Here is a 15418-nt window from a genome sequence, read left to right as displayed (position 1 = left end):
TATATCTTTATCCCAGCATGCATTTCATGCACAATGCGAGCATCCAGTTTACTGCTCCAGGGCAGGTGTGGTTGGTATGCTTGCACTGAGTACAGTCATTTAAAAGTTCCTTTTTGGGGCTTATTGGGAACTTATTCTGAAGATATGAGCCAAAATATTACTTTTTTCAAATATCCCATAATGTGACTGTATAAACAGATACAGGTCCTCACAATTTGAGTAATCCCTGGACCACACACACACACATTACTAACTCACTGAGTCATGTGTATCAGTAAGCCTGGGAGGGAAGAGCACCAGCTCTGAATGCCAAAGGGCTTTTTCTCCCTTTCAAATCTGTGTCAGTGTAGTGTGAACACAGGGGAGAGATGCCCGTAGGCTGGAATCGTTTCTTGCTGTGCAGCCTTGACAGGTTTTGTCGGGACTTGTAAAGTCACGTGAGGTCACTCCTTGTTTTCTGTATGCTAGAGTCAGGCTGAAACCCTCCAAAATGCTTTAGGCTAATGATGAACAACATAGTAGTTTCTGTTCATTTGTGTCATTCAAGTTCAGCCCTCATGACAAAGCTTATTATCAAGTCAACATTTATGGTGTTTAGCATAAATTTCTTTTATCCAGCGAGACAGGATGGTGGCTCATGTTACAGATATTTTTCACAGATTTGTACTTTGTTTTTGTTTTTTAAAATTTGCCTAATTTGGACACATTTTTTGGAAATTATATCATTTGTGTTTCATATTTTATAGTTAACAGCATTGCATTTACACCACAAGGGTGACAAAAGCATCTTTAACCCAAAGCATCTTTCTTGGGCTACTGGTATCCTGGTATTTGATCGTCAAATCTTCCTCTTCCTCGCAGGCTTGACGATGGGTTGTGTCAGGAGTAAAGAGGACAAGGGCCCGGCTCTGAAGTACCGACCAGACAACTCAAATGCCACTCCGGCCAGCTCGCTCCTGGGCCACTATGGGCCCGAGCCTACAATGATGGGTCATTCACCTGCTATGAATGCTCACAACAACAGCTACAACAGTCATGCTGCTGGCCTCACACCCTTTGGCGGGACGTCTTCAGTCATGACACCCTTTGGCGGTGCCTCCACCTCCTTTACTTCAGTGGCTGTGAACAGTCCCTTTCCCAGTGTCATCTCAGGTTAGTTTGTGGTGAATCAACATATTCTGTATTCATAGATTTATGTATTAGAGAAGCTATAAATGAATGACTTGAACAGCTTTCCTTTCTATTGTGTGATGCACAAACTGTTGTACAACTTTAGAATAAACTCAGTTGATCATTTGTTATGCAGAGGACGTTATAAGCAGCAGATGTTATGCAAATGAGACATTTGAAACGAGTCAGCCAAAACATCATTGCTGAACAGAAACCCAAAATAGGTCTGTATTATGGGAAGCAATGCAGAGGCATGGCCTCTCCTGAGCCAAGAAAAACAATAACATGGACTGGATTGAGTGGCTTTAGTAAATGCAAATTGCATATTGAACGTTTTTATTTCCTACACTAGTTAGACTTAGAATGACTTTAGAATTAAGGGTGTGTCGGTCATAGAATGACTCTGAGTGGATTTATATTTAAATTATGCAGGAAATGTATGCAACAAAGCATAATGTTGCCTCCTAAAGCACGCACACATCCCTCATTCCCTTCATGGCTCTTTCACGATGCTGTGGCCTGAGGGGCTCCTATGCATCTAATACAGCCCTTTTAATTTTCTCTCCAAGATAAACATATCTGAGTCCCGTTGTCTCTCTGCACTCCATCATTTGTCAGTTCTTTTTATTGTGAATAAAAAATTAAATGACCTCCCTTTAATTTGAGGTGATGCCACTCAGTTTGAGAACGCTAGGAGGAATATTCTGCTTCCCTGATGAATTCTTAAAAATAAATCAGAGCTGAGAGAGCCAGGTGTATATGCAGACCACCTCTGGTGGTATAGCAAGGAAAATAAATATCTGAAACAATATTTCACCGTGTTCTGCCATATTTCCATCTTACCTTTGTATTAATCTGTAATTTAAGGCTGTAACAAAGAGTGATCAAAATGAGTGTGTGTTTAGAGGAATCAGGCGTTTAAATTTCTCTCACTTTCAGGTGGTGTAACGTTTTTTGTAGCGTTGTACGACTACGAAGCGAGGACGGCAGACGATCTGTCTTTCAAAAAAGGGGATCGCTTTCAGATTATCAACAACACGTGAGTATATTTGCTTTTTACACTGACAAAATGCTAGGCGGATTTGTGTGTGTGTGTTTAATCCTTCAGTGTATTCAGGTCTGATATTAAGGCCGAGATCTGTCTGGGTTAATGGGTTCCTTTAATGGGCCATCTGTTTACTGTCCATTGATTTTTCTCTTGCCAAAGAAAAACATGCAGTTAAATTTATGACATTATACCAAAAAAAGGATGCTTATTATTGGCGCTTTGATGATCACTGAAGGTCAAGCTCATTAGAGTATTGACAAACCAATTAGCTTTGTAAACCAATGCTCATTTACTTCTTTTGATTTTATTTTGTGGATTACTCAAGTCTTGAATTTGACAATTCAGTATCAGTCATGTTAGTTCTCATAGTGCTTTGTAAGGATATCATGATTTGGAAGGAGAAATATGTCACTCAATACCTGCCGCAGCAGCTTTACCTTGTACCCCACATGTGCTCAGGTGTGAAAATAGGCGGCGTGCCAAGTGCTCTGCTTTTCTTGTTTGTCACGTTCCACGTCCCATCCTACCACTGTGTGTGTCCACATTGCTTTTGCGGTGATGAAAATGCCATCTGCTTCTAGAGAAGAGGTGGGACGAGTACAGATTGGCTAAAGGTTTTCAGACAGATTCTCTCTTCCTTCACTTTTAATTTAAGCTCCACATCTGCTGTTAAACACACTAGTAATTGTGGCTACTTGCTTATTTTAGCGTTCTAGAAAATTTTGATTCTTTTCCAATCAGTTTTACTTGTTTTTTTTTTTGTTTTTTTTAAATAATAGAAAAAGCATATATAACATTATATAGGGCTTTGGAGTTGATATAACGGCCCAATGTATTGTGGGACTGCGGCGCCATATTTGCAGGTCACGAATCAAAACAAGCACACTGTGGTGGACGATTGCTAGAACCATGCTTAAAAGCAGCTCAAAAGAAAAGGGATGGGATAGAGACTGATTGCGTCCGGATGCGAAGAGACGATACTTGGAAAAAATAGAGTGCGTTGGTAATGTGGACACGTATGAAATATGGCTGTGGAGTAGAAACCCTGATGACCTACCGCCATTGCCCTACCCTGATACCTTCTCGTACCTTGTATGTCAGGGGTGGGCAACTCCAGGCCTCGAGGGCCGGTGTCCCTGCAGGCTTTGGATGTGTCCTTGAACCAACACAGCTGATTTAAATGGCTAAATTAGCTCATGCAGTTCTCCAGAGGCCTGGAAACGAACTAATCATGTGATTCAGGTGTGTTGACCCAAGGTGAGATCTAAAACCTGCAGGACACTGGCCCTCGGGGCCTGGAATTGCCCACCCCTGTTGTATGTGGAGTCGGTGCATACATGGCGAACCAGTTTCGGAATTATAAATCTCTGGAGGCACACATCCAATTTACAAGATTTCAGGGTTCAAGATTTGGCTGTTTTTAAGCCTCCGCGTTGTGAGTACGTTGTCATTCAAACAAAGGTAAGTCAACTTGAGTACTGCGAGTAAAACGCGATTGATTTCCCCCCTCCCTCCGTAGATTAGACATTTATTAATGAACTGCACAATCTCCATATCATATTGTGTGTGTGCAATTATTGTCACTTAAAGTCAGGATTTGTTTCATCCATTTCATAGGCTGGTTTGCCTGCAATAACGCCAAATAATTAGCAAAACATAGATCCTCAAAATCACTCATTAGGATGTTTGCTCTATTACGCTATGACCTCAGAGCACATTGAAAATAAAACTAATAGGCTATAAAGAGCAATATGAACTTATATGAACTTACTGGAATGAAATGATGGAGCACACCAACAGATATCTGGGGATAATAGAGAACTGGATATCAGGTTGTCTCACTGCTGCTATCCAGGCTTGACGCCTTCGTTTGGTAACATCCGATACTTGAGATCCCACATGTTGCTTCCAGGAGGGGAAAGAATGAAAAGGTAGACCATTTTCAAGCTTATTCCCTTGCCGGTCATGCAATCTAACATTACAACCGACCACACAGCAAGTACGACCCATAGCTGATGTTATCCGTGTGCTTTCGCTCCGCTCAATTGTTAGCTTTTTGTTTGGCCTGCAAATATGGCGCCTCAACCAAAAATCCTGGCCACGCCCCCTCCCACAATGTCATGCTCCAAAGCCTTATAATGTTATTGAGGCGTAATTTAACTTTTCCTTAACAAATTACTTTCCCATTTTCTGCCAGTGACTTCCCTCAAAAAGTAGTTCAGTCAGGACCACTTCTGTTAGGACTCACAGGTCACACAGACCTGGAAACCAGTCCATCGCCTCCCACGGCAACCTCTGGTTGCTAAGGAAACTTGTGGTGATAGTGCAATTTCAAAAAGAACAATGCAAACTGGAAAAGATAAACGCTCACCATCAAAGTAAAAGCTGTGCCTCCCTTCTGAAACTTTGAAGTCAAACGGCCTCTGTTCCTGCTTTATGCCTCACGTTTCAGTTTCACTATCACTTGCCGAGTAGTTTGAGTGTTTGCAGACAAGTTGCAGTCTTCCATGAAAACTACTAGCGACCAGAGCAATTGCTAGAAAATTTTTGGTGCAACACCACATTATCTCTTTGCGAACATTTTCACACTACCAGCCGCCATCAACCGGTCAGGAATACATTTGCAGCTTATGGTTAGCAGTTGGTTGCCGACCAATCTGGTCTGTGTAACTGGGGTTTTAATTAAGTAATGCATGCAAAGGAAGAGCTGGGTTAAGGGTGGGTTCCAAATGGGTTTGCAGGGATAGCTCAGTAGGTAAAGTGGTCGCCCCATGATCGGAAGGTCGGCGGTTCGAATCCACTTAACGGCTACCCTGAGGTACCCCTGAGCAAGGTACCGTCCCTACACACTGCTCCCCGGGCGCCTGCTTAGTGGGCTGCCCACTGCTTCACTGAGTGAATGGGTCAAATGCAGAGAAAAACAAGTAATTTCCCCATGGGGATCAATAAAGTATCCATTATTATTATTATTATTATTATTATCAACAGCAGTAACTGTAGGTGATCTTGAGTTATTTAAATATTGCTTCCTGCTGAGGTTAGCTGTTATCAGCTGATCGCAAGCTGAGCTTGACTTCCTGTTTTGACTAAATGCTTAATATGTGGTCTTTGTGTCACATCACAAGTCTTTGTCAGTTGTTTGCAATTAAAATAAAGAAACTCAAACCCTTGAAATTTATTTTAAACATGTTTTTATCATCTGTACAAGTAATTTTTTTTCTTTTTTTACAAAAAAGCTAATTTTAGTCATCATTTATTAAATAATTTTGTATTCTTGATCTGTTCATTTAATACTATATATAATATATCAGTTATTTAGTTTCAGTTGATTTAAAAAAAAAAAAAAAAAAAAAAAAAAACTAAAAAAACACCAACAACATTCAGCATCTGAACTCCACCCACATTTTGATGACTCAGACTGCTGACGTCTTTGGATGATGTATAATCCTACCTCTCTCTGTCTTTTTTTCCCCCTTTGTATGCTTTCATACCAGCTCCCTTTCTTTTGGAATAGGATAGTTTTTTTTTAAGTCACACTTTTGTGTTTGTATTATGTGGTTCTGATTTCTAATTTACTTCTCTCTTCAGGGAAGGCGACTGGTGGGAGGCGCGCTCCATCAACACAGGGCAGAAAGGTTATATCCCCAGTAACTATGTGGCTCCAGCAGACTCCATACAGGCTGAAGAGTAAGAACTCACACAATTGCCTTTCCAAACATAGTATCTTTGCCTCTCTCTGTCATCCAACAACTTTTATTTCCACGTCTCTTTTTTTTTTTTTCTTGTCCCTTCTTGTTATTTTCCCGTTCCTCACCCAACAGAGAGTCTAAACAATGAAGCCATGTATTGTCACAGGAGCCGATGGCGTTCTCTTTTCTGTTCTTCTTGTGTGACAGAAACATTGTGCTGCTTTTACACAGTTGTGGCCTAGTTTCTCTTTTAGCTGTTGGCCATTTTCACATTTTCACTTATGTTTGAGGTTTAAACTGCTCATTTAAATAAAAAAAAAAACTGGGTAAACCTGCCCAACTTTGCCTTTAGCATGAAAAATAACTTACTGTGACTGAGTTTGCAGGATTTTAGTATATGAAGCAAAAAAAAGAAAAAGAAAAAAAACTCATTTCTTTGATTGAACTTCGCAAAGTAAGCCTTACAAACAAGAAAATTTAGATTTTTGTTATTTACATCTGGGAGACAAGTGGAAAATAGAAAATATACCATGGAATGGCTGTTCCAGCAAATTCATCCCAGGGTCAGACCGTGCGATGTTCAGAGAAATTGCAAACAAAGCCCAGACACTGTATACACAAACAGAACAAGTATAGCTTGTTTAGAAGGGATGCCAGGTGAAGAAAAAAATGGCAGCACTGTTTAGGTTTGCAAAGTTGCATCTGAACAAACCACATGACTTCTGTACCAATGTTCTTTAGAGCGGTGAGCTAAAGTAGAGATATTTGGCTAAAGCGTCACGTTTGGTGAAAACCAAACACACCATATCAGAACAAACACACATCATACCAGCTGCAAGCACGGTGGTGGAGGCGTGATGATTTGAGCTTTTTTTGCAGTCACAGGACCTGAAGGGTTTTATTATAACACAAGATTAACCACACTGTGCATGTCCTCTGACTGGAGCCTTTTATTTTGCCGAGCCAGCTAATTCAAAAAAAGCCTCACTTTCTTGAACCTCCTCTGTAGTAGACCCCTCAGTTCATCTTTTGGTCACTGAGTCAACCATGAATTCGTCTTTATATACCTAAATATTCTAGAGTCAGAAGCCATCTGTCCGACAGCTAAAGCTTGGCTGAAATTGGGTCGTGCAACAGAACAGTGATCCCAAGCACAGTAACAAATCTACAACTGAATGTCTGAAAATAAAAAGAATCAGGTTTGTAATGGCCCAGTCAAAGTCCAGACTTCAAGCTGATTGAGATGCAAACCTGAAGGAACGCTGTAAAGAAGAGTGGGGCAAAATTCCTCCACAATGAGGTGAGAGGCTGATAAAGTCGTACAGAAAATGAGTCCTTCGAGTTATTGCTGCTAAAGGTGGTTGTACCTTTTGACCTATTAAAGCATGGTATATGTTTTTAAAAGGATTGCAAAATCTTTTATAACTTTATTTTCACATGACTATAAATTGAAACATGCAAAACGCTTGTTGAAGCAAAGTTTTAAACAAGTGATTATTATTTTACCTTAAATTATATTTTATATTTTTTCCCCTGTCTTATTTTCAATGCAATAATGTTAACTCCACATATAAATACCTGTCAACTGGTTGATGTCAAATATATTGTCACATCACTACAAAACATATCCCTACTATATGAAGGAGAAAATGTAAATTGTGTGCAGTACATCACAGTGGGCTCTCCTCTTGTGACTGATTGTTTGACTTTATTTCTTTTGGCAGATGGTACTTTGGTAAAATGGGCCGCAAAGATGCAGAACGCCATTTATTGGTTCCAGGAAACCAGCGGGGAACTTTCTTGGCACGAGAGAGTGAGACGACTAAAGGTAGGATGATTTATAACAGACATAAAGATGGGCGTGGGTATAGAGACGTCACCCTTTCCCTTTAAACTTGAACTTTAGCATCATGACGATTTTCTTCTTTTGGACCAATAAGTGACTCTATTTGGACACAAGAGCAAAGTGCTAGCTTGCCCCGTCACATTTTCTAACAATTTATTTAGAAAGATGTTTCTATAGAGTGCTGGGGGCATCACAGGAACACAGATACCTGCTGATTCGTGGAATGAGTGTAGCATTTTTAAATACTGGATGATATTGAGATCCGGTGCTTCAAGTTCTCATTTGGTGGATTGAAATTTTTGGCACTTTTGTGTTTCATTTTCCTTCTCTAACTGGACACACTAGCAGCGTAGCTATACCAATGGCTGTAATGCTTTGTCACTTGACCCACCATTATCACTTTACTGTGTAGTTTACTGTAAAATAGAACCATAGATCTATCTGTATGTCTTTGTTCACCTTCCGACTTCATGAGATTTGTAGGCTCATCTGTGACTGTGGCTAAATATTTTTTTTATTTCTTATCGGTTTAGTTATTTTAGAGTGTTTATTTTCCCGAGCAACACATCTAAGTTCATTTCTGTGGATTGTTAAGGTGCGTACTCTCTGTCCATCCGTGACTGGGACGATGTAAAGGGAGACAACGTCAAACACTACAAGATCCGCAAGCTGGACAACGGCGGTTATTACATCACGACACGAGCGCAGTTTGAGTCATTACAGAAGCTGGTGAAACACTACACAGGTACGCTGCCCATCTTCTGCACACTCGGGCGTCTTATTTACGTGTGGAACGCATTTAGACAAAGTGCTGTTTATAACTGGACAGATTTATTTATTTATTTATTTAGTTCTTTCCTTTTTTCAGATGCATGTTTTATGAAGCCTAGTGGTGTTATTTGGGCAGATGTGATGTAAAAGTCACTGAGACCATAGAGACTTATTCTTTTGAAGGGTTTTAGCATTGCAAGTAGTCCCCTGCCTCCTACTCTGGCTCCATACAGTGTGTAGACCAGCAGATTCAGTGCTCACAGTGGGAAATGTATTATTCAGCTGCAGATCTATGTGTTGAATATGTATGCGTGTTACAGAGGCTTTTTTGCTATGGTGATTCTGAACTAGTCACATGCAGCGCTTTCACCGACGCGGTCACAGCTCAGTAACTCAGTAACGAGGTTCTAAAAAAAAAAAGTTTAACCCACTGGGACTTAAGCCAGAGGAGGCCATGAATACAAAAAATGTTTCACTTTTTAAAAAAAACTGTCTCATGTAGCTGAAATCTGCACAGTATTGATAAACAGTCATTCTAAAGGTCTCCTTTGGTATCTTAAAAGAAAGCGACTGCAGCGCATGGTGTGTAAACACATTCAGTACAAACTGTTTTTGCGAACTGCACAAATCCTGTTAAACTTGTAAGAAAATCTATTTTAAAAGAGAGTGTTTGTTAAAAGAGACTGCGTTTCTGGTTGTGTTGACCGCATTTTTCCACATAACTGATAGAAATCACTCGCTGCTGTGTGGGTTTTTTTTTTTTTTTTTTTTTTTTTTTTTTAAAGAACTGTTACGGCTCAAAGCTCTGCAGCAGTGTAGCCTTTGATCTGGAGACAGAAAGTCAGGAACAAGTGAGAAAATCTTCACTGGATCTTAACTGCTCAGTGTTTGAATACAGGCTGGATTTCCACTCATTCCTCTGTTTTCCCCTATTTTGTGTGCAGAATTCCAGCAGGACATGATGTAGCGATTGCTGCTGCTGCCAAACAAAAAACAAAAACCCAGAACCTTGATCTTCTTGCCTTTTAGTGTAGTTGAAATCAAAATAAAACACGGGATACTATTATGGTGAAAATCAGATTATTTCTGGAGTGCATGTTGGAAATAAAGTTTTTCTGTGAGGTGTGGGGACGGGGATCAAATCTGTTGTGATTTGATTCTAGTTTGCTACCTGCTGGTGGCCAGGACTGCATGTGGATAAAGCACTCCGCATCAAAGCTCATTCACTCACTCACTCACTCATTCCCCTTCTTTTTTTTTTTTATGTACTTCTTCCTGTGTAGAACATGCGGATGGTCTGTGCTACAGGCTGACGACTGTGTGTCCCACAGTAAAGCCGCAAACTCAGGGACTAGCTAAGGATGCCTGGGAAATCCCACGAGAGTCACTCCGGCTGGAGGTCAAACTGGGACAGGGCTGCTTTGGAGAAGTTTGGATGGGTAAGAGGCCACTAGAGCCATACTCAAGCACACAGTATGAATGATATTATTTATTGAAATCAGCCCTGCAGGCACAGAAACCAATGCTTCAATCTTTCATTGTGCTCACTCACACTAAAGAGTGACAAAGCAAAATTCATCTACATGCCCTCCAGATGTTATGTGACAATGATGGCTGTAGTTTTTGATTCCTGCACAATTGGTTGACAGCAAGGACGCTACTTTTATGTCTTTGTTAAATATGGAGATGGGGATTGAAAACAGCAGAGACTTCATAGTAAAGAGACATGCTACTGAAAGAATCCTGAATGGAAGCTGTTGGTAGGAGTATAAACCCTTATTATAATCCTTATTGATGCACAAGTCCTTGAATAAGTGCCTGGAGGCATTTCAAGATGGCTGCTGTGTGGCAACGCTTGCTTCTAGAAGGACTACAGTAAACAGTACAGGGAGTGCAGAATTATTAGGCAAATGAGTATTTTGTCCACATCATCCTCTTCATGCATGTTGTCTTACTCCAAGCTGTATAGGCTTGAAAGCCTACTACCAATTAAGCATATTAGGTGATGTGCATCTCTGTAATGAGAAGGGGTGTGGTCTAATGACATCAACACCCTATATCAGGCGTGCATAATTATTAGGCAACGTCCTTTCCTTTGGCAAAATGGGCCAAAAGAAGGACTTGACAGGCTCAGAAAAGTCAAAAATAGTGAGATATCTTGCAGAGGGATGCAGCAGTCTCAAAATTGCAAAGCTTCTGAAGCGTGATCATCAAACAATCAAGCGTTTCATTCAAAATAGTCAACAGGGTCGCAAGAAGCGTGTGGAAAAACCAAGGCGCAAAATAACTGCCCATGAACTGAGAAAAGTCAAGCGTGCAGCTGCCAAGATGCCACTTGCCACCAGTTTGGCCATATTTCAGAGCTGCAACATCACTGGAGTGCCCAAAAGCACAAGGTGTGCAATACTCAGAGACATGGCCAAGGTAAGAAAGGCTGAAAGACGACCACCACTGAACAAGACACACAAGCTGAAACGTCAAGACTGGGCCAAGAAATATCTCAAGACTGGTTTTTCTAAGGTTTTATGGACTGATGAAATGAGAGTGAGTCTTGATGGGCCAGATGGATGGGCCTGTGGCTGGATTGGTAAAGGGCAGAGAGCCCCAGTCCGACTCAACAAGGTGGAGGTGGAGTACTGGTTTGGGCTGGTATCATCAAAGATGAGCTTGTGGGGCCTTTTCGGGTTGAGGATGGAGTCAAGCTCAACTCCCAGTCCTACTGCCAGTTTCTGGAAGACACCTTCTTCAAGCAGTGGTACAGGAAGAAGTCTGCATCCTTCAAGAAAAACATGATTTTCATGCAGGACAATGCTCCATCACACGCGTCCAAGTACTCCACAGCGTGGCTGGCAAGAAAGGGTATAAAAGAAGAAAAACTAATGACATGGCCTCCTTGTTCACCTGATCTGAACCCCATTGAGAACCTGTGGTCCATCATCAAATGTGAGATTTACAAGGAGGGAAAACAGTACATCTCTCTGAACAGTGTCTGGGAGGCTGTGGTTGCTGCTGCACGCAATGTTGATGGTGAACAGATCAAAACACTGACAGAATCCATGGATGGCAGGCTTTTGAGTGTCCTTGCAAAGAAAGGTGGCTATATTGGTCGCTGATTTGTTTTTGTTTTGTTTTTGAATGTCAGAAATGTATATTTGTGAATGTGGAGATGTTATATTGGTTTCACTGGTAAAAATAAATAATTGAAATGGGTATATATTTGTTTTTTGTTAAGTTGCCTAATAATTATGCACAGTAATAGTCACCTGCACACACAGATATCCCTCTAAAATAGCTAAAACTAAAAACAAACTAAAAACTACTTCCAAAAACATTCAGCTTTGATATTAATGAGTTTTTTGGGTTCATTGAGAACATGGTTGTTGTTCAATAATAAAATTATTCCTCAAAAATACAACTTGCCTAATAATTCTGCACTCCCTGTATACAGGAAGTAGTAGTATAGAAGCATCCTGACTGTGAAGGGGAATTCTTGCCAAGGAGGAGCAACTTTGTTTTTGTTTGTTTGGGGTTTTATTGTTTTGTTATTATGCGTGTACAAATTGAATAAACAAGATGCTGTCTTGCATCTGTCTGGATCCATTTCTGCTCTAACAGAGCAAGATAACATTTGAAAATATAAAACAGATGCTGTTTTTTTCCCCTCCCTTTTTGTCGATTCAAATTTACTCAGTTTATTCAAACCACAAAGAGACAGAAAAAGAGGATGTTTCCCTGCAAAAGTACTCCCGACACAGTAAACGCCTACGTAAATGTGTTAGTAGCTGAATAGTTATTGTGTGAAATATGTCAGAAATACTTGGAAAGGCTGCCAGAAACAGGAACTTTACTCAGAGCCATGTTTCCAAAGAATTTGCTGTTTGAGGACGAGGTGATGAAGCAGAGCTGTAAACATGACCACGATGAGCCGCGGCGTTTCGAAAAAGTCTTAAAAATTTGATATGTTGTCTTTGTGTCCTTTTCAATTAAATATGGGATTTGATTTGTGGGTCATTGCATTCTGTTTTCTGCACTTTCATATTAATGAAATTATTAACAGGGTTGTAGATGGCGATGTTAAGGGATACATTGCGATAAACCAGTGGCCTCCGTGCGTTCGAGCAGTACTTCCGATGTTAACAACTTGCAGACATAAATCCCCGCTGTAGTCCAGGTGTTTGACACAAACACTTATGAATTAGTGAAGAACAGGAACAACTTTGTGGACGTAAACACACACAGTCATTAGGGCCTACAAACATGCCCAATGTGCATGATTTATATGCGCATGAATATGAAACTTATGTAGAGTTAATGTGAAAAACAAATGACACTGATTTATGTTAGTGTTTTAACGTCAGGAGTGGGCCTGTTTTGCTGCCTCACCGGCACACGTACTGATGTCAGAGCTGATTACAGATTCCTGTGGGTTTTCATAGACACACACACACACACACACACACACACACACACACACACACACACAGCTCCAGTAATCACAGGTCACTTCCTACGCTTCTTTTCACTGGCCTGCTTGTGAGACGGGGCCTCTGAGTGAACACGACTCTCTTCTTTCATCGTTGAGTCTTTAATTAAGCCTGCCCTGCAGCAAGCCTCGACCTGCAAGCCTCCACTGAGCAATCCCAGGAATCCCTCTCTGTCACTCACTGTTTCGTGGTTTCGTGATGGTTTTCTGCTCAGCTGCAGTTCGTGCTGCTCGTGTGTTTTTGTTTTTTTAGATGATGTTCTCTATGCACTCCCCACCTCACGTTATTACTTTATAGATATTATCATTGTCTTACTTTGTCCTTCAGCTTGCGTGCGTGCACGCAGAGTTTGTTCGCTATGATTCATTCATGAAGCTCAGCCCTCTAACGAAAGCAGTAGATCTCCTGCCTTGGCTTATTGTATGTAAGCAGGGCGTGAGTAAGTGGCTCTCAATCAGGAAGTGGCCGATTATTTCAGCTGCCATGTTCTCTCCATACATGGGAGCCCTGCCAGAGGTCCAAGTGATTTTAGGATTGACTTTTTAATCACGTGAAAGGGTTAGAAAATGGGCCTTTTAGTCTTTTAATGAATTGGAAGTGTATTTCCTCTGTATCTTTCAAGCAAAGTATTTACTTTTGCAAAGTAAATAAGTGATCATTCACATTTTGTTTCATATATATTCAGGCACATGGAACGGTACGACTAAGGTGGCGATCAAGACCCTGAAGCCGGGCACCATGTCTCCAGAGGCTTTCCTGCAGGAGGCTCAGATCATGAAGAAACTGAGGCATGACAAACTGGTACCTCTCTATGCCGTGGTGTCTGAGGAGCCCATATACATTGTTACTGAGTTTATGGGCAAAGGTAAGAACTGTTCAGTTTCCAAACCAGAAGTTATGACGATGCACACAAAGAATGTATATCTTAAATTTATTTGTATAGCCCAGTATAACACAGAGGTTCCAAAGAGATTCACAGGAACTAAAGCATATGAACCCATATGAAAACAGACATTTAAATAAACAAACAGTCCATCAGAAATAAACACACAAATCGTGTTTGGTTTTAGAGCCAAGAAATGAAGAAATGAAATTTAGTCTTAAAGCATTTGCAGTCATTCATATGTTAAACACAGTGCTAAAAAGCTCATTAAATCAGTGTCGCCTGGCTCTACAGATAGCTGTGTATCGACTGCACAACTATGCTAACAAATGTTTTGCTGTTTGGTGACGTTTCCAAGTGGCAGCATGTATAAGGAGAAAAATAATGGATCAAGACAACTGCCCTGTGGAACGCCATAGAAGTCATGAGTGGTTGATCTCCGTAGATGATGATGAATTTTCTGTTAGTGATAATATAATATGATCTAAAACATTCAAGTATATTATAAAAGAGTCGTGCTGTGACTCATTTTTTTTTTCATCCATAAACTGTTTAGGAACAGCCAGCCAAACGTGCCCATACTGTTTGCAGTGACGTCTCTTTGGGGCTTGTAGTTAAAATAACACTAAAAATCAAAAGACAATCACTTTGAATCAACTTCAGATGTGTGCTTCATTTGGCATGAAATAACAGGAGAGCTCGCCTCACCTGGCCACGAAACTGCTCCTCAGTCAGTTGTCTGAAAATGGAGACTGTGTATAAAAAATGGCTATAATACCCAAACACTTCATGCATTCATTTTTGTAAAACCTCTGAATTAAAGCTGAAAAATCTTCCCTTCAAGCACAAATTGATTTGTTTATTTGGATTTAAATCCACTGTGGTGGCATAGAGAGTCAGAGCGGCAAGAAAATGTATGTTTATGCAGAGCTTGTTTGAGTGCAGCTTTGAGATAAATACTTTTTTTTTCCACTCCAAGAGTGAGGCAGGAAGTCTGACATATCTTGTGTAAACCTTAGAAGTGAAAATATCGACAGACCTTTCAAAGAATAAAAAAAAACCTGACGTCCTCTTGGAATAATAATTTGTGTCTGTCAATTTTTCTATTAGAGTGTTTCTATAAAAGATCTTCTGTTTATCTTTTAACCTCAGAAAAGTAAATGCAAATTATTTCAGAGCTTATATAATGTTATCCCTGGCCTCAGAGCTCTTTTTAGAGCTGTCACACAGATTATACTTAAGCCAAGCGATCAATAGCCACTCCTTTCACTCTGATTGATTGATTTATTTTTTGAGCAGATGTTAAACAAGAGCAGCAAAAAGGTAAAATTTGAACTCATTAACTGGTACAGAACTGTGATTAGAACAGCCAGATAGTTCCATCAACATTTAATAAGTATTTCATTCTTAATCTGACCCCATTAAACACACACAAACCTTCCAGTCAACAACTTGCTCACCCCTGCACCACTGGATCCCCCGCAGTCCAGCAGCCTTTAAAAACACATCACAGTTCATTTGAAGGGT

General features: G+C 40.4%; 1 protein-coding gene across 1 annotated transcript in view; it reads left to right on the top strand.

Annotated features, from left to right (window-relative positions):
• The window catches only part of yes1 (YES proto-oncogene 1, Src family tyrosine kinase), a 33537-nt gene that overhangs the window by 12448 nt on the left and 5671 nt on the right, over nucleotides 1-15418 (top strand). The window contains exons 2-8 of the mRNA XM_082513862.1: nucleotides 862-1152; nucleotides 2110-2209; nucleotides 5807-5905; nucleotides 7632-7735; nucleotides 8349-8498; nucleotides 9808-9963; nucleotides 13694-13873. Coding sequence (XP_082369988.1) covers nucleotides 870-1152; nucleotides 2110-2209; nucleotides 5807-5905; nucleotides 7632-7735; nucleotides 8349-8498; nucleotides 9808-9963; nucleotides 13694-13873 — 1072 coding nt within the window. The 5' untranslated portion in view covers nucleotides 862-869. The remainder of the gene's footprint in view (nucleotides 1-861; nucleotides 1153-2109; nucleotides 2210-5806; nucleotides 5906-7631; nucleotides 7736-8348; nucleotides 8499-9807; nucleotides 9964-13693; nucleotides 13874-15418) is intronic.

Source organism: Aulonocara stuartgranti, assembly GCF_965226115.1.
Source record: "Aulonocara stuartgranti genome assembly, chromosome: 18".
NCBI lineage: Eukaryota > Metazoa > Chordata > Actinopteri > Cichliformes > Cichlidae > Aulonocara > Aulonocara stuartgranti.
Note: the sequence above shows the minus strand (reverse complement) of the source record. Positions and strands in the feature narration are given on the sequence as shown.